The sequence below is a fragment of the Ursus arctos genome, unplaced genomic scaffold (assembly GCF_023065955.2).
Source record: "Ursus arctos isolate Adak ecotype North America unplaced genomic scaffold, UrsArc2.0 scaffold_12, whole genome shotgun sequence".
Lineage (NCBI taxonomy): Eukaryota > Metazoa > Chordata > Mammalia > Carnivora > Ursidae > Ursus > Ursus arctos.
Window position 1 is genome coordinate 36,106,273 of NW_026622786.1, and position 20,088 is coordinate 36,126,360.

Here is a 20,088-nt window from a genome sequence, read left to right on the forward strand (position 1 = left end):
GTAAGGTGATTGGGAGGACTGCAGTGAGAATGGGTTTTAGAGGGAAATCCAGGCACTCAAATTCTGGATATGTTTAAATTTGAAATGCCTACTATATATCCAAGTGGAGATATTAAGCAGTCAAATGGATATACAGCTCTTGATTTTGTGGGAGAAGTTCATGCCAGGGATATATGTGGTATTTAAAATTATGAAACTGGATGTATTACGTAAGACGTAAGTGTGGGGAAAGAAAGAAGAGAGAGAAAACGAGAAGGAAGGAAGGAAAGAAAAGAAGGAAAGAAAAAGAAAAGAAAGAAAGGGGAGGGGAGGGGAGGGGAGGGAAGGGAAGGGAAGGGAAGGGAAGGAAAGGAAAGGAAGGAAAGGAAGGAAAGGAAAGAAGGAAAGAAGGAAAGTTCATTCCAGTGCAAGGCTGAGTCCTGGGACAATCCAATAATGATACTAATAGGTGTGGGGTGCTGCCACCTTACACGGAGGTGCTCATTTGCCCCTTGTAAAATGTTGCAAGGTAAATACTCTCACCTGACAGGGTAGTAGGGGAATCTGTTTCACAGGGTAAGTCATCTGTCCAAAAGCACACAGATGGTTAAGTGCTAGTATCTACCTGACTTTTGAGGTAAATAACTTTGAGTTTAATGTCCTCCAGCAACTTAACTTATAAACCTTGGCATCGTCCTTTGTCTTCATTCCCCATCCAACCAGTCTTTCATGTTTATTTTCACATTAAGCTTCAGCACAACGTGTGTTAATCTCTTAACTTGAACCACTACTACTGCCTCCTAATAGGATTTCCTGCCTTTGGACTCTCCCGACTCCAGTCCATCCCTTATCTTCCTAAAAATAAAGATGATTGTGTCACCTTCCTGCTTAGCCCTTCTATTAATTTCCCATTATCTCTAAACTCTAATCCAGCGTCTTTATCTTGGTTTCCCTTCACAATCTGGCTCCAAGCTACTTTTCCAGCCTCATCATCTCCTGCTACTCTCCCCGCAACCCCAACTCCCATGCCAGTCACTTTCCTGGGACATTGAACCTCTGGTTGAGACACATCAAGCTCTTTGGCAACTGTTTCACATGCTTTTTCCTTTCTGTGTCCACATTAGTTAAACGCCCGCCCCATACAACATTGACTAGAAGACATGTTGGGGGCACTGTGTTGTTCCACATCGCAGAAGAAAGCTTTCAATTGTTCACCATTGAGTATAATGTTATTGTAGGACTGGTTTAGATATCCCACATCAGAAGAAGGAAGTCCCCTTCTTTTTGTAATTGCCAAAAATTTATCGTTTTATCATGAACAGATGTTGAATTTTATCACTTTTATTTTGGCATCCATTTGGTATCATAAATTCTCTCCTTTAATCATTCATTGATTTATTTTCTACAGTTAAGTTAACCTTGTATTCCCTGGGCAAACTCAACATGATCTTTATATATCATCCTTTCTTTATACATATATTCCTGGATTCGATTTGCTACTAGTGTATTCAGCACATAGCCCTACAATCTGTGCAGGGGCTCGGGGGGCGGGGAGCACTGCTTGGAGGGGCAACCAAAAGCAACCTGATAATTAGGAACAAAGTTTGATTTCCACTTCTCTCTGGGATTAGGGGCTCTAAATAGATGTCAAGGACTGGGGGTGAAGAGATTACTATAGGAAAATGAAAATTCCGTTATAGATAACCTTCATATTCAGTACAAAGTTCAGTACTCATTCAATCCAAAAATCAAAACAGATCTTATTGTTATAAATCAAATTTTAATAGCAGTGAAATAAAAGGCTAATATTTATAAGTAAACCCATTTAATGTTCAGTTTGCTTGTTCACCTTACATAAAAAATGATGAATAAAAAGAAAAGAAAGTCCTACAAAGTTCCCAAAACACCCCCGCAGAAAGCTTTTCTATAAGTCCATGAATGACATTGTCTCTTTCACTTTGATGAAGCCAAGGTTGATGAGGGTGTTCTTTTCCAGTTCTAAGTAACTCTCATAGTCCAATTTCAATTCAGCCTCCAGCTGTTCCTTTGACTTCTGATACGTTTTCTAGGGGGAAAAGCCAAATCATCCCAATAAAGCACTGACAGCTGGAAATACCAAAGAAAAGGAAACGGCTGTTTTTGAGCAGTCGGCCTAGCCACTGCGCTCTGGGAGGGTTTTGCGGGAGGGCAGAGGGCAGGAGGGCATCTCTGGCGCAGTGGGGGAGAGCGTTAGTAGACTTTCAGTAAATGGGAACCAGTATACATACAGATGGGTAGGAACTTTACTATAATATACTACATGGGAACTATAAAATTTGAGATGGAGGAGAATTTGGTAGAGGATACACCTTTCTACCAGAAAGGAACCTCAAGCTCTGAAGCCCCTCACCTTCCTGTTTCCCAGCCTCTGTTTGATATGAACTCTGTCACTCTTGGTCTTCCCTTGCCCACTGGAATTGGAGCCTTCGGATATTCTGTGAATTCAGTTCTCTCTCTCTCAGCAGAGGTCCTCTCAGTCCATGTTTCTACTTCTCTCTTGCTCATTCCCTACCTCAGCCTTTTGTCACCAGCAATTTCACCACTGATCCCATTTATAGATGCCTTATAGGCAAATATATTACCTCCTTCAACACAATTATTCATGTGGGGTAGTGCATGGGGCACCTTGCTGGCTCAGTCCACAGAGCATCCGACTCCTGATCTCAGAGAAGTGAGTTTGAACTCCACATTAGGTGTAGAGATTACTTGAAAAAAAAATTTTTTTTTTTTTTTAAAGAAAACAGGTAGTGCAAAAAGAGTGGAACATAGAATCAAGACACATGGGCTAAAATCCCAACTCCACCCACCACTACTAGCTACGAGATCTGGAGCAAGGCTCATGTCACTGCTGAGCTTCCGTTCTTGTCTTTAAAATGGGAATACTGATAACTACATTTTAGGGTTAGGCTTTCAGTTCAGTAACCTGTTTTAAGGTATTATTCACCAGAAGTTAAAATCCTGTGTAATGAAAGATTCTAAATTTTGAATTGTTGTATCTATGAATGATATTCAGATGCCTTTGTATCTAAAGAACTTTGAAATTATGGAAAACTTCATAAAGTTAAGTTGGTTAGAATCTAGGTAGCTGTCCAGTTGATAGTTGTCGCTCATGGTAAGCTAGGAAATGCGAGAAATACCCTCCCTCTTGACTGTCATGAGAAAAAGAGAAGAATGTGAAAAGGCATAATTTTCCTATTGAAACTGTGGAATAAACCAAATATACATATTTCCACTGGGGTTAGAGGAAGGCCACGGCTTTTGTTTCTGAAATTTCACTTACAACTTTTTTCTTCTCAAGTTCCAGCTCCATTTCCTTCTTTTCTTGTTCACGAATTTTCTTGCGTTGCTCTACATATTCCAGATGTTTGACTTCTCTTTCGAAGTAGTAGTTTATACTTGATACCTGTTAGAAGCACAGGCCCGTGAGAGGGGCACCCACGTGGAAGCCCCCATTTCCTTCACAAGGCTCTAGAAGAATTCCTGCTGCTTGTAATTCATTAGTTGGCTTACGGGCTTTGGGATACCTCCCACAGGCCCACTACCAGAGGAGCGAGGCTCCACGTGGGGACTCCTGTGCTAAGGTCCAGGGCCCTGCAAATTGGAGGATTCCATGAGGGGAGTGGGTTGGAAGGAGAGAGCAGCAAAAAATTATAATTTTATAAAAGAAATACTCAGGGATGGCTTTTTTCCCTTTTCCTGCTTCTCACTTCTAAGCCTGAGGAAAGTATCATATCATCAACCAAATTTGGAAAACCCAGAGGAGGAGTAACCCTAAAGGGACAGGAAGGGGAGCTGAGTTCCCCGGAGGCTTGGTGTGTGCACAGAAGTACAGAGACAGTGAAGTCAGCAGAGACCTTGGGCAAAGTGGTCAGAGGATGGAAAGCTTTCTGCTTGGCAGTTAAGGAGGCGGGTGTTGGGATTTGTGGCGGATTGCAATCTGTATATTTAATGTTGATTGTATAGTATTTACATATTTTTATTCCTTGACTTTCTCATCACCTCATTATTCACACTGAAACCTGTGGGCGGTGCCTATGGAGGGGCAGAACATTGCCCCCTCAGCCGTGCTACCTACAGTACACCAAGCTGGGGGAAGATGGGGTGGAGGTGGGCGATGGAGGGGTGTATCAGAATGTCCACTGGGCCTCTGGGAAGGGCATCACTGAAACAGGAGTCCCGTGCTTTGGTTACAACCTGAAAATAACAACTTAGGAATCCCCAAATCAATTCTTTTCTGAATCTGGGCTTCATTTACTTGCCCTCTCTCTCATCACATTTGTTCATCTGTGGTTTCAAGTTATTTAACTCATACAACAGAAATACATCCCTTATTTGGGATTGTATGATTCTTTTGTTTTCTTACAGTGCAAAAATGCTGTCATTTCTGAACACACTTTTAAAACATGCCTCAGCAATATCTGGTCACAGAAATTCTCAAAGCCAAAAGTTACTAACCTCATTGGTGGAAGGGTGACTTAATGTCCAAGGAATTTCCAATATATGCAGTGTTCCATAATAATCAGCTATGGCTATAAATTGCTGCCTAGCTGAAAGATCCAAAAAATGGGGGGAAAAAACAGAAAGTCATCCTGGAGGTTAAATATGAAATGTGTTTTTGTTTTGTGGTCTCCCAAAAGACCTGCTGTGGTTACGATAATCTTGGCATCTTCATCAGACATTCATGACTGAGGACGATATTAGCTAATATATAAAAATCATTTTTTCCAGTTGATGAAATGAAAGCCAAGACCCTGAGCCTTTGTCAGCCACCCTGCCCACCTCAAATCTTGTCTTCTTAGTGCTCGTTTAAGGAGTGTGGCTCCTAGCTGAGGTTGACCCTCTGTGTGGCTGGGCCACTGGGCAGACTTGAGAAGAAAGTGGGGATAATACAGGGAAAGATTTTCAAAGAAAAATCATGAAGCCAGTTTTCACCAAAGACTCAGTAAGGGCTGAAGGATACCATTATCCAGATGAATTTTAAAGATATAGCCAGAATCAGTTTTTTTATTATAAAAACAGATCACTTCTTTTGATCATTAAAAATGGATATAAAACACAAATGTGTTTAAGAGCTTTAATTTTCTACCTTATCTTATGGGTTTTTTTTCTTTTTCTCATTTTTAGGTTTGGTTTAAATTGTTAAATCCTAGACTTATAATCCCTGGATGTATACAAAAGCAATGTTTTATAGCAAAGATGGAAAAAAAAACCCCACACTTGGTGACATGTAAGGTTAAGCTGTAGCCATACTATGACATTCTAGAAATTCTGAAGACTGAATTTCTAAACACAATCTTTCTGTAAGAAAAAAGGATAGAAAGACAATTTTATGCCTGCATATCTCTGGAAACAAAGGGAAACTTCTTTTAAAAGAGGCAAATATACTGGGTTTATGTAGAAAGTAGTGCTTGAGTAAAACAGAGAAATTGGGACAAAGGATATAAATTACTTTTCCAAGGACACATCCTTGAGTTTCTGCTTGCTTTGTCATACATTGTTTTTTTTCTCATAAGTAGTGCAAAAGTTAAAAGTTTAAATAGATAAATGACCCCAGAGAGTCATTTGATCTCATGAAAAGAAGTGCTTGGTATTGTCCAGGGAAAAACCACAAAAATTATAGATTATTGAAAGTTTGTGACATAATGAAAAATTAAATATACAAGAATTACTCTCTTTGGAAAGAAGCAGCAAAAAGTACCAAAGATTGAGGGGTCACCCTATCTGACCTGGAGAAGATGAGAAGGATGCTTTTCATTGTGTGGTTGGTTCAAAATCAGCCTCTGCTTGTCATACTAACCATGCCTCAGAAATAATTGTCGATAGAGAAAATAATGAGGGAAACTCAGGTTGTATCTGAAGTTTGAGTGCAAGAAGGAAGGGAAAGGAAGGGAAGAGAAAGGATGGGATGGGATGGGCAAAACTAGAGAAAAAAATATCAGAGACTTTCCAGATGAAAGTCAAAATGTTCTTGAGTTACCCCCAAAAAGCAAAATAACTTAATTAAATTTAATTAAAATTAACACACCAGAGAAGGTCCAGGGTTTGATGTAGGTGATCATAGTTATGCAGATGTTTTGTGACAGGGCCGGCTCATGAGTTTTCTCCAGAAGGTCCCAGATGTCGATGTATCCATCTTCTCGGCCAATATAGAAAACTCCAGGCCTTGTCAGGGACCAGTGGCCTGCAGTATACCTTTTTGGTGCACAGGATGACTGAAGGAGGGGTCCAATCTTTAAACAAAATTTTAAAAGGACACATGAAAACTTTCGTTATTACCTGGGGTGTATTCGTGATGATTTTCTTGAAGTACAACTCAGATGGCTATGATCATGGACCAGCACAATATGCCCACTCTGAAGTCTTAATTCTTCTTGTAGGATTTTATACAATGCCAACTCTTTTCTTTCCTGTGTGTTTTTTATAACATTTTTTTTTCTTATTTTAGTTGCTTTTTAGAAAAGATCAAACCTTCCAGTTGAGCTGGAGATTGGGGGATGTTAGATAAGTAAAGGTTATAAGGAATTTTTGCTTATACCTTTATTTTGCTGTCAGGTGTCTGTTTCCCATGGAGCCAACTCTGGCAGCCAGGGAAAAAAGCAAATAAAAGTCAATTCCAGCTGTGAGCTGTATCCAATGGCTTGTAAATATTGTTTGGAAGAGATTTTAGATCAGCAAAGCATTATAAGATCAGCTTTTCTTCTCTTTACCGTGGGGATAATTTGCCCTCTTTGGGAGGTTTGACTAGAGAGAGAACAGATCAGAATGTGTCATGCTCCAGCTGACAAGCAGAGGTACTCATTTATCTACTTACAGCTGCCGAGACTAAACTAAACTGCGGAGCTGTTTCCTACCCTCTGAAACATGCCTGAGAAACTTCCCTGTGCGGAATGAAGACTATCTCACATTCGTGGACTCCTTATCCTGTTCTTGCCCACCTTGCCCAGCTCCTTCCATTTCTGTGGGTAACCAGGTTCTTGGCCCCTGAATAGTCTATGGACAATCTTGCCTAATTTTCTTTTTCTTTAAGAACGAAACTGATACTTATTCACTGTAAAAAAAAAAAAATTGGACATACTGAAGTACATTGGTATAAAGTAGAAGTCCTTTTGTGGATGGACATTTTAAGCAGTTTCCAATTGTTTCAGTGACAAATTCGTATGTAAATTCACAGTATTTGTGTAAGTTGGAGTCCCAGAAGTACACACACATATATATATATCATTTTATTTAAAGAATGTATATATTCTTTATTGAAGAATATGTGTATATTTTTATTCACTTTATTCAAAGAATATATATTCATATAAATGTTATATGTATATATAAATATACACATTACATATTATTTTTTCAAAGAATGTATGTATTACAATTATGAAATAGATATATATTTCAGATTTTGATAATCTTAAATTGCACACCAATGGGAACTGTCATGCTGATTTCCCCACACCCTTGCTTCACTGGATTTTATTAGTCTTTCTAGTTTTTGGCAGTTTAGCTTCTATTTGCCTGGAACGAGGCCCTCTCCTAGTCCTGACTGCCAGAGTCCTGGCCCTGCCTCACTGTGGTCCATGAATGTCTCTGGTCTCTTGGCAATGGACCCCTTAGCTTTCTTACTTCCACTTTCTGAACCTGTAGACATATTCCTGCTGCAGAAGCAAAGGTGACAGACCCAGTGCTTCTCCTTGGACTTCATAGTAACCAGCATCCCATCATATATTTGAAGGGGAGAAAAAAACATAAAGCAAATTAACTGCCCACAATACATATTTTGAAGAAAAGACTGTTAGGTCTTAGAGAGCTAAAGACTTGTAAATATTGTTTCCTTCCCTCAGGGAAGAAAGGCAAATGGTTGTGTTTTCAAAAGGCTTACAGTCTGCTGACAAGCTGGAACCCAAGCCATCTGTTCTAATTTCTCTAAATGTGTCCCCAAGGCACTGTTATGTTAGAACAGTCTGTTGTTTCCATTGTCTTTCTCTGAACAAAGGACCACACGCTCACTCCTGCCTTTCTCAGGCAACTCACCATAACACCTTCTTTCCAGATGGCCACGTTCCATCCCCCAATGGTGAGGATAATGTCCTGGTAAAAAGGTGACCTCTGAACAGTGTGGACAGCTCCATCATGGACAGTATAAAGGCTCACTGGCTTCTTTGCTATCGGGATGGAAAAAGCCATTTCATCTTTAATAATAATGTTTATATTCCTGCATGAAGAATGGGCAGAATTCCAGTGGATGGATAGGTCATGATTAATGGGATCCAAGCAGAGACAACAAGAGATCAGTTGGGGTAAATGAATCTGTCAAGGAACAGCTCTTCTTTTTTTTATGGAAAGTCCAGGGAATTTCCATCAAGGCCATTTTTCCAGCTCAAAGGAACACTTCATGTTCTTATTCATTCACTCATTAATGGTCAAAAAATATTTGTGGATTTCTTATATGTATCTATAGGTACTATAGCTGGCTGGGTAAACAATGGCTAATAAATGAACATGATCCTGCCTTCATGGAGCTTACAATCTAATGGGAAAGACAGATTCTCAATAAACAATATCCAGTATCCAATAAACAACTCCCAAAGTATATAATAAATGTTAAAAGTGTTGTGGTGGAAAAAAATTACAAGAAAGAGTAACAAGATACATCCATAATTTAGACCGAATGGTCAGAAAACGCTTCTCTGAAGATGAGTCATTTAGTCCTAAATAGCACTTTGGTGTGGGAAGATTTTGATGTGGAGGAGTATTCCAGACAGAAGGAACAATACACACCGAAGTCCTGTGGAGAGAAATGCTTAGTGCCTTTATAAATTTGAGGAAGGCAGTAAGACTGAAATCTGGTAATCCCAGCATGAGACATATGATACAGATGGGGACCAGGAGGGTCCAGGCCACACAGGGCCTTGTAGGAAAGGAGTTTAGATTATATTCTCCACATGATGTGTTTCAACGAGTCCTTTAGGCCCAGAAGACAATCTGACTGCTGTGAAGAGAATGAATTAGAGAGAGGTAAAAGAGAAGAGGAGACACCATAGGAGGTAGTTCTGGGAAGAAAGCATGGTAGCTGGATGGAAGGTACAATGGACAAAAAGTAGATAATCGAGAAATATTTGCAAGCTGGAATTGGCAAGACTTACAGATGGCGTGAATAGCAGGGCTGAGAATGATAGATTTCTGGTAGGAGGAGCTGACTCCATGGAGTTTCCATTTATTGCAACTGGGAAGACTACGGGGAGGCAGGTTTGGATGTTAAGATCAAGAGTTCTTTTTAGTCTCTGCTCCAGCCTGCATGTCCTCCTTTTCCCCTAGGCTGTCTACCTCACCATTGCTTGGGTCTTCTCTCCCCCAGACCTGGCTGCAGAGCTGGCTGCTCCCTACTCCTTGCTGCGCACACCCACGTCAGGGATGGCCATAAAGGTATGTCCTATCTTGTCCAAACCATGATGCCTGGTTACCTTATATATCCAAACCATGAACTTACTGTGAATCCCATCATATTGATAGCTGTGTGAAAGCTGGATTTCTTCCCCCCGCCCCCAGAACCCTCATGGGATATTAAGCAGAAAAAAAATCCCCACCTACTAAACCTTGCAAATAACTTATAAAGTAGAGTTTCAAAGAGATACTTGTCCACCCATATTCATAGCAGCAGTATTTGGAAGCAACCCAAGTGTTTTATCAATAGATGAGGGAATAAACAAAATATGATATATACATCCAATGGAATTTTATTCATCCTTTGAAAGGAAGGAAATTCAGACATGCTCCAACATGGGTGAAACTTGAGGATATGATGTTAAGGGAAAGAAATCCATCACAAAAAGACAAATACTGTATGATTCCACTTACATGAGGTATCTACAGTAGTTACATTCAGAGAGAAAAAAAGTAAATAGTGGTTGCCAGATGCTGAGAGTAGAGGGGAACAGGGAGCTAGTGTTTAATGGGTACAGAGTTTCAGTTTTGCAAAATGGAAATGGGAGTGGAGATGGGTTGCACGACAATGTGAATGTACTTAATAGTACAGGATTATACACTTAAAAATGGTTAAGATGGTACATTTCACATTTATGTATATTTTACCACAATTTAAAAATTTTATAAAAAGTAAAAATAAAAAAATTTAAATGTAGCTTTCCTGGATTAAAAAAAAAAAAAGGACCAATTTTCCTCCAACTGAAGTCCTATCCAAAAGATATCATAAGAGACATACTTCTTTTTTTTTTTTTTTAAAGATTTTATTTATTTATTCGACAGAGATAGAGACAGCCAGCGAGAGAGGGAACACAAGCAGGGGGAGTGGGAGAGGAAGAAGCAGGCTTCTAGCAGAGGAGCCTGATGTGGGGCTCGATCCCATAACGCCGGGATCACGCCCTGAGCCGAAGGCAGACGCTTAACCGCTGTGCCACCCAGGCGCCCCAAGAGACATACTTCTAAGGCCATCTTGAAGCAATCTGGAAGATTCCTGGGAAGTCAGGAAAGCCCTGGAAACCAGCAGCTTTCTTCTTGTTGCCGCTCTTGTTTCTCAGAGCCTGGTTTTCACCTCCTATAGTGGGGCTTCCTAGACATCACCTCACTCTGGTGAGCAGGGCCATCCACGAGTCTGGAAGCCCTCTGCAGAAGGTAATGATTACCAGCGATAACAAGATCAACTACCACCAAGATTTATACTTCAAAATAACATGTTAAATGTTCTCAGCCCATATCTTTTCCTTCCTTTTGTCCTTTTAGGGACCTCTAGCTCCATCTAGCAACGGATAGAGCTGTCCTTGAGTTATTAAATGGAGTACCAGAGCCCACAAGCCAGGTTGCTATGAGAAAATTACAATAAACAAAGAAGTAGTTTCCAGAATCATTATCTAATGCCAGATTCAGTATAGCGGTGTGATTAAGAGTACAGACTGCTCAAATTCAAACCCTGGCAATGCTGGTAGCTTCCCCCTAGGGTTGCTGTGAGGATTAAATGAGCTAATCCATGGAAAGTACTTGGACAAGTGCACGGTGCATGGCATGTGCTGATTTGTGAGTAGAGTACATGAAATAATTATGTCAATTGTCATCATTCAGCCTGCATTGCTTGGCTTGTCACTTAGATCCTCTGGAAATTTTGTTCGGTTTAGCCTTCTTTATCACATATATCTCATTCAGGGTACTGTCTTTCCAAAGCTTTTTCTTAGAAGAGGAAATTCTCTTTCCTGCCTTGTTGTTGATAAGCATATGGGGTCCCTAGGAAATCAAGAACGATTGCATCCCAGTAATCACCTCATCTTTACTCAGGTACACTCCATGGTGTTTACAGAAAACATTAGACCGGTAGCTCTCAAGGAAAACACTGCCAGTTCATGGATGTAATTAGGGCAAGCAGTGCATAGTTTAGAGGGTTAAACATTGACTTTTTCTGAACTTCAGCCATTAGCCAATGGGAATAACAGTGTTTGGCTTTCCATGTTACAAAATGCTGGACTGATGATTTTTAAGTATTTTAAAGTACTGTGATGATTTTAAAGTATCCTTTTAGTAAGTGGTTACAACTGTTTCCCGTGCCCCCTTTTTTTGCAATGAACCAAATGCCAAGAAATTAAAAACAACATTTCTTCTTCTTTACCAACCTACATCCCATTTGTTACGAAGTCCTGGCATGCTGACTGCTAAGTCTCTCTCACATTTCCTCTGCTGTATATCCCTGTCACCATGCCTATACTTAGTCCTCTCCATCTCTCATCTAGACCCTTGAAAGTGGTCATCCTACTTCCATTGTAAGTGCCACCAATAAAGTAATCCAGCCCCTACTCTCCTGCCAGAGTGATATTCTGATTATACTGGTGGCACTAGGATAAGGTTCAAAGCTTCGTAGGCACTTCAGGCTCTTAGTCCTTTGGACCCAGTTGTCCTTCCTGGCACCTCTCCTGCTGCCCTCTCTATTGCTATGCTTTGGCTAGTAGATCTCCCTGTTTCTTAATTGTCCACTGCTCTTTTAGGTTTCCATGTTTTTGCATTATTATTCCTTCTATCTGGCATGTCTTTCTCCAATTGGAAAATTGCAATCTATTCTTCAAGAACCAGCTCGACTGTATCTCTCTTCAGTAGGGCCCTTTCTTAATAACTCAAGAGAGTTGGTCCCTTCCAGGTTTCCCATGTCACTTTGTTTTTGCTTCTAGCCATAGCAGTAACTGAGGGTAATGTCTTCATTTGTTTATGTGTTTGACTTTTCTAATAATCATGGAACTCCTACGGGGGAGGATAATATCTTGTTCGTCTTTATATCCCTAGTGCGTGGCACAGAAGAGATTCTCAATAATGATTTGATGAAAGAATGAAAGTAAGAAAGAAAAAACAAGGGTCACCTGGTGGCTCAGTCAGTTAAGTGTCCAACTCTTGATTTTGGCTCAGGTCATGATCTCAGGGTCTTGAGATCAAGTTCCATGTTGGGCTCCACGCTAGGCATGGAGCCTCCTTAAGATTCTCTTTCCCCCCTTTCTTCTCCCTATCTCCACCCTCTGCTTATGCTCCCTTGCTCTCGTGCGTTTGCTCTCTCTCTCTCTCTCAAAAACAAAACAAAACAAAACAAAAAAAACCCACAACATTAGTGAATTTGAATCATAAAGCTCTTGGTTTTTAAGTTTATTGTCACTGGTTATTCTATAAATGGAATAAAATTTAAAATAAATAACTAACCCTGCTTGTCAGGGTCTGCCTCAAAAGCAGTTTAGGAAGCTGGCATCAAGGTAAGGCCCCAAGAAATTCTGAGACTGGAAAGAACCAGTGTAACCAAGTCATGGCATCAGGGTCTCAACTTGTGTCCCAGCAGTATAGTGGAGACTGCTGCCATGTGCATGCAGTACACGCACAATTAACAGTCAAGAATTATTGAATACACAGATACATGAATAAGCATAAAAGTAGCTGAATGTAATTCATTATATCTAATATATAATTTTGAGTTCAACTTTTAAATCCTGGAATTTGAAATGAATGTAAAGTGGAAAATCAGTCTCAGTTCTGCAAGCACTTGACCTTTCTTTGGATCACATCTAATTCTCTCTCAATGCCCCACTCTTATCAATAACATACATTTGGGTCTCTGGTCAGAGTGCTTTCGTTTCCAGATTAATATGGCTGCCCTGGAGGCAATGCTGAGAAAGCACGCCTTCCTGGGTCTAAGGCAGACTCCAGTCTGCAGAGCCAAACTCAGTAGATAGAAGTGGAGGAGGTAAAGTTCAAGGCAGAGACCTGAGACCCAGCAGGGTCCCCTACAGGCTGTATCTCTAACCTCTGACCCCGATCAGTCACTCCCATGCCTGCTTGTCCTAAGATCAGATCCCCTTCTGCAAACCTAGCTTGGCTGCCCCATCTTACTGCTCCATGGTATGCAAGCAGTCCCAGCAGCTGCCTCTTCCTGTGCTTCCGGTCATTCCACATTGTGAAACATGGCTCAAATACATTTTCATGCCGTGATCAAATCCAAAGCTTGAAAGTAAGCAGCTGTAATTGTAGTGAACCCCCAGGGCTCCAAGCTTTGACAGGGAGCTTAGCTGATTAGGGAGCCTGAACTCTTGATTCCCACTCCCAGCTGGGTGTGGTCCCCATCCCGCTGCTCAGCTGCCAACACTCTGGGCACCACCAGCCCCAGCCCAAGAGGAGCGGCCCGCAGCTACTTTTCCGTACCATTCTGATGCTATCAAAATCATTGTAAATTTAGCTTATAATTTCACATTGATTAATATTTTTCATATTGATGAGCTACCAAGTTGTTGAATTATTGAAACACATTGTTTTTTTAATTTAATTGTCCAACTGTCCTAGTCTTTTAAGCATCAATAGATCAGTCCTCCTCAAATTTTGGGGGGGGGGGGTGAAAACAAATCATCAGGTGAATCTTATTAGAAATCCATATTCTGATACAGCAGGCCTCTGGTAGGGTCCAAGGTTCTGCATTTCTAACAGGCTCCAAGTGCTGCTGTTTGAGGCCCTCACTTTGAGTAAATGCAGAGACAGGACCTTAATTAAGTGCCTTTCCTCCCATCAGCAAGGCCAGGGTTACTCAGCACTTTGTAAAAAGTAATAACTTAGGGGCACCTGGATGGCTCAGTCGTTTAAGTGTCTGCAGCTCAGGTCATGATCTCGGGGTCCTGGGATCAAGTCCCATGTTGTGTTCCCTGCCTGCTCCTCTCTGCTCTGCGGGAGAGTCTGCTTTTCTCTCTCTCTCTGCTCCTCCCCCGCTGCTCGTTCTCCTCTCTCTCTCAAATAAATAGACAATATCTTTAAAAAAAAAAAAAGGAATAACTTACTCATAACAGAGCAATCATCAAAACTTACTCATCAGTCGGCCAGTTTCTGGGTCTCTTTCCATTTTCCAATCTGTGTATATCACTCCACCTTCCTAAAAATATTACAGGTTTCTGATGAGTACAATGACAAGTTAAAGGACAAAAGACCTCATATGCATGTACTAAGACTGACTGTAACAAGCACAGAGCAACAGGTTAACTCAGTCAAATGATAACTTGATACAGTGGTGGTGGGGGGAGGCTCAAAATGATTACTTGATTTTATATTGAACAAAAAAATGAATTTGTTGAATTTTTATGTACACATAGTACATAAACTATGTACTATGGAAAACACAGGCATTTATGGAGATAATCTATGTACACAAGTTCCAACTGCTGGGTTTATAAAGTTTTTGTTAACAGGAAATTGTCCCAGTGGACCGAAAGCTCCAGGAAGGGATCTGGTCTGACTTCTTCAGTGATTTGTTCTCAGCATGATACAAAGTCAGTACTTAAAAATATTTGTGGAGTAAGAGAGAAAAGGGGAATGTAAATTGATAATATGGTATCATTACCTTTAAAGTTGAGAACAGGAAACAAAGTTCCATTTAAATAACATAACTAGTTATATTTATTCTCACTCTCCTTATGGCCATTTTAAGGAGAGGCAAAGGCAGGGGGACCCGGAGTAAAGGGACAGAAACAGCCACACACAGGGAAAAGACACAGAACCCATGAGCAGCAGAGGTGGGAGAGATTTAGAGAAAACCTTTAGTCCCACGGCCCATCTAACAGAGAAAACACAGAGTCAGAGAGGTTAAAGGACTTATTCAGGGTCACCCAGCTGCAGGCTCCTAATTCCAATGTTTTTCTCTCTGGGTAATAAAAGGAAAACACAGAGAAGGGTGTATAAAAAGTGGAGTTGAGAGGCCTGGGAGGATGGCTTGGGATGTGTAGGCGAGGGAGAGAACAGGGGAAAACACCTGGCCGGCGCCCACTCATTCACTCATCTGTGCTTTTGTCCGTGAACACACGTAACAAACAAGGACAGTGTATAGTGTTGGAAAATCAGAGTCAGAGGACAAGCCCTCCATCCGCTCTCCACTCATGGTGCCCAGAGTCCAAGGGAACAGACAGACCGGCCCATGTTCCGTGCACACATCTTGCCTGTTGGCTGTGGCGCCTCACCCACACTTAACCACTGAGTGAGCACACGGTGTTTGCCACTGCTGTTAGGAACTTTCTGTATGTGACCAGCCTCCGCCAGAGCCCTGTAAGCGTCACTAATATCTCCTGGGTCTCATAACAGATATGTGCAACACCGAAAAGAACCAAATCAAACAGAAGTAGCTTGAACCAGGTTCATAAATACACATCGAGTGACCATTCTATCAGCAGCCACCTAGCTGGGAACCTTCATGTCCTTCTCCATCCTCCTCCTCCCCTGTGCTGACATTTTTGGCCCCACTGCTCACGCCCTCTTCATCTCTGGGTTGGCCCATGTGAAATAACTGCCTGCCTTGCCTGTCCACCTACCTGGCTCTACTCCCTCCTGCTTCATCCCTGCACTAGCCAGTCTAGAACCCAGAGGGGTCTCCCTTATGCTCTCTAACCATAAGGGGCAGATCAGCCATGTCAGGTGTTGGTAGAAGAGCATTCCACTGAAATGTCAGCCCATGAGGGAGGGAATTTTGTCTGTTTGTTCATTGTTCTATTCCCTGGACCCAAACAGTGCCTGGCATATAGTAAATGCTCAATAAATATCTGATGAATGATGGATGAAGTTAATTCCAAGGAGGGCAAGGGCTCGAAAGGCAGGAAAGAGTTTGGGGTAGAAAAAGAAGGAGAAAAATCAGAGCAGCTGGAAGGAGAGAGGGAGATTGGTGCAGATGAGGTAGAGAGAGAGAAAAGAGCCAAATTACACAGGATCTCATAGGCCACAGTTTGGATTTTATTCACGTTTGAGTTGTCACTGAAAAGTTTAAGTACAGGGAGTCATACTTTCATTTCTGTTTTAAGATCTTGTGGTCATTTATCTTTCTAAAGCTGTCACCACCACCACCCCCATCCCCACTTTAAAAACTCTGGTGTGCGCAGAGACAAATATATTATTCTACGTACATGAGATACCTAGAGTAGTCAAATTCACAGGGACAGAAGTAGAATGGTGCTTGCCATGGGCTGAGGGCAGCAGGGAATGGTGAGTTATTGGGGGGTTTTTTGTTTTGTTTTGTTTTTAAGATTTTTATTTATTTATTTGACAGAGAGAGAGGCAGCAAGAGAGGGAACACAAGCAGGGGGAGTGGGAGAGGGAGAAGCAGGCTTCCCGCTGAGCAGGGAGCCTGATGCAGGGCTGGATGCCAGAACACTGGGATCATGACCTGAGCCAAAGGCAGACGCTTAACGACTGAGCCACCCAGGCACTCCATGGTGAATTATTGTTTTAACGGGTACAGAATTTCAGTTTGAAATGATGAAAACGTTCTGGAGATAGATGACTGTGAGTGTTGCTCAACCACATGGATGTTTCTAGTAGCACTGAATTATACACTTCAAATTTGTTAAGATGGTAACTTCTATTTATATTTTTCCAGAATTAAAAAAAAATTAGAAGGGTGCCTGGGTGGCTCAGTCGTTAAGCATCTGCCTTTGGCTCAGGGGGTGATCCCGGCATTCTGGGATTGAGCCCTGCATCAGGCTCCTCCGCTGGGAGCCTGCTTCTTCCTCTCCCACTCCCCTTGCTTGTGTTCCCTCTCTCGCTGGCTGGCTCTCTCTCCATCAAATAAATAAATAAAATCTTAAAAAAAAAATTAGAAGCCCAAGTTATAAAACAAGTATCTGTTGATAAGTGCCTCATTGCTTACCAAATGTAATTCAAATTCCCTACCATGGCAGAAAGGCTCTTTGGTTGGATTGCAACCTAGCACTCAAGGTATAGCATTCCCTCTTGTACAAATGATTCCATTATCTCCAGGCAAATCCCAGGCTTCCGTAATTCCAAAGTATTGTTCAGGCTGTTACTTCTGCTGGGAATTGTACTCTGATCTTTAAGATACCTCCTCAATCTCCAAAGTCCAGCCAGCTAACAGTCTGCCTTCCCCAAACCTCCCCTGTCCTGTCCCCATGGCTTCTGGATGGGCGTTGGCATGGATAATGCTGTTAATGTTTCTGCTCCTTAACTAAGCAGTGAGTGCCCTATGGACGGGGACTGTGCTGTGGATTTGTGTGTGATCCAGGGCCTAGTGCTGTGCCTGGTGGTCAGTATGCTCTTGACAACTGGTGTAATCGACTAATACCCTCATAATACTAAAGTGTGAATGCAGAGTGCATTCCAGTGAGACCAAGCTCTGACGTCTTCCTATGGTGGCATGGCTTGAGGGGAAAACCCTTTATTTCAGGGAACTAGTGTAATGAATGAAAAGAGCATCTCTGTCTCTGTATGACTGTAGATAAAGTTCTGAGCCTCATTTCTTCATCTGCAAAGTGAAGATTAATCCCTACAAGATTATTAGGATTAGATGAAATATAATTTGGAACAAATACCTGGCACAGACCCTGTTATATAGAAAATGTTCAATAAATGTAAGCTCACTTTGGTTATTACAGTAGGTGCCAAAAACTGGCAGCCATTATCATTATCATATCCCGTTGTTATTTATCTTTTGAATCGAGTGAGTTTTGCTACTACATTTTGCTAGCTAACAAAGCTATATACTTTCTTAGTAGATCTCTAATACTTAGTGTGGTTTCTTCTATATGGTGTGGGTATTCAATAAATATTTTCAGGTTGATCAATAAATCATTAGTAAAGAGGGTCATACTGAATTTTATAGATTTTTTTTCACATTCATCAGGAACATTTTAAATGTGAATCTATGAAGCATCAAGATAAAAAAATTCAATGCAAATAAGTATGTTAAAATACAGGAATGGTATAAATATTATAAGCCTTCATAAAGCAAATGTACAGTAGAGGTTGTAATGAAATGGAATAGAAAAGTGGTTGCCAAAGTGGGGGTGGGGGGTGGGAGAAATAGGAAGAGGCTGGTAAAAGGGTACAGACTTTCAGTTGTAAGATTAGTGAGTTCTGAGGATAGAATGTAAAACATGGTGACTACAGTATAACACTACATCGTATAATTGAAATTTGCTAAGAGAATATAACTTAAATGTTATCACACACACACAGGCACAAAGATAAATATGTGAGGTGATGGACGTGCTACTTAATTAGATGGGGGAACCCTTTCACAACGTATACATACATGAAGTCACCATGATGTACACTTTAAACACCTTACAATTTCATATGTCAATTATGTCTCAATAAGGCTGAAATTAAGAATATATATAATGAAGACTCCCTCTGTATATATGTATATATATACACATATACGTGAAGACTCTATATAATGTATATATAAAAGAGCAGATAATTCTAACTCACCTCTGTTCCCACAAAGAATTTTGTGCAGAAGTCCTCTATTGGCTTGAGATGATTGACCAACCCACCTTCAAGATTGTGGTATGGGTTCATCTCTCCTGCCTTCACTGCTTTGCTCTGGGCTAGTATTTTGTCTTTCAGAGGAGTATGAATAGAAGAAGTACATATTTACAGTGAAAGACCTTTTAAAATATGGTTAGTTTATTTTTTCTGTCCCTCGCTATGCACATCTGCCCCATCCCCTCCCCAGTGTGGTAGGCATTAAGTGTAAACATCTTTAGATTTCTAATTTAGCAGAACACTTTTTTTTTTTCCAAACCAAAGCATATGCAGGAACCCTTGAATGTAAAATTTCTCAAAACCTGCGTTGCTATGATTAAAGTGTTTCCTGGTGGGAAGGGGGACACCCCTCTACTACTTTCAGGGGCTCTAAAAAGTTCCATGGCACACAGTTTAAAAACCAGTTCTACATTAATTATATCATTTCAGAATTATTTACAGTAAAAATTGGACATGAAATATATCCTCCAGATCACATTACTCTTGATATTCTCAATAAGACTCTAAATAGAAACTCATGTCATTTTTATTCAGTTAGCATCATCTGGAAATTTTTCAGATAATTCAAGATGAGCCATTTAAGTGTCAAAAGTGATCTAACTTCTAAAAAAATAGAGCCATCTAAAATGTATTACTTGTTTTTCATAAACATATCAATGCATAGAACATAATTTAAAGTTTTCTGATTAGCTCAGGTTTATTACTTTAAGAACATCACTGATTGTACTATATAATAGCTTGTAACTATACATGCAAACAGAGCATAGTTAATCTGGGAGCTAAAATTCAAACACCATCTGGAAATTCTTTGTTTTTAAAAGTATCTGATGTCATTTTGTTTTAAAACAAAAGTCTTTTTGTGAGCTAAAATTTATAAGTGTTATTTACTGAAGCTTTGGAAAATAGAGAAAAGCATGAGGAAAATAACAAAAATTATCCATTATCATATTTCTCAGAGATAACTACTATTAAAATATTTCCCTGTAATTACATTTCTGTGAATATATATTTTCTTTTTTTTTCTTTTAATTGGGTCTTTTAGCTTTGTATCCTGCTTTTCTGTTCTCTTAAAAATATTATCTTGGGCATATTCCCAGTTACTTGCTAGTTTTTAAAAAATGTGTTATTAAATTTCTGGGAACTCTATTCAGCACATTTCAATATATCATCATCTAGGTTATATCACCCATGGGAAAACAAACGTAAAAACCAATAAATAAACATATAAACGAAAACTAAAATAGAAAAAAACCTCAGGTCTAAAAAATATACATTCCATTTAAAAAATGTAGC

At 40.4% G+C, this 20,088-nt stretch overlaps 1 protein-coding gene across 2 annotated transcripts in view; it reads right to left on the reverse strand.

The window, feature by feature from the left end:
* Positions 1-1,740: 1,740 nt before the first annotated feature.
* The window catches only part of DNAI3 (dynein axonemal intermediate chain 3), a 63,213-nt gene continuing 44,865 nt past the window's right edge, over positions 1,741-20,088 (reverse strand). The window contains exons 17-23 of one of the 2 annotated variants that reach the window (XM_026497692.4): positions 18,739-18,869; positions 14,338-14,401; positions 8,047-8,177; positions 6,044-6,248; positions 4,474-4,565; positions 3,299-3,421; positions 1,741-2,044 (exon numbers count right to left, since the gene is read on the reverse strand). In XM_026497692.4, coding sequence (XP_026353477.2) covers positions 1,904-2,044; positions 3,299-3,421; positions 4,474-4,565; positions 6,044-6,248; positions 8,047-8,177; positions 14,338-14,401; positions 18,739-18,869 — 887 coding nt within the window. In that variant the 3' untranslated portion in view covers positions 1,741-1,903. The remainder of the gene's footprint in view (positions 2,045-3,298; positions 3,422-4,473; positions 4,566-6,043; positions 6,249-8,046; positions 8,178-14,337; positions 14,402-18,738; positions 18,870-20,088) is intronic. The other variant, XM_057310517.1, reaches the window with a different exon arrangement.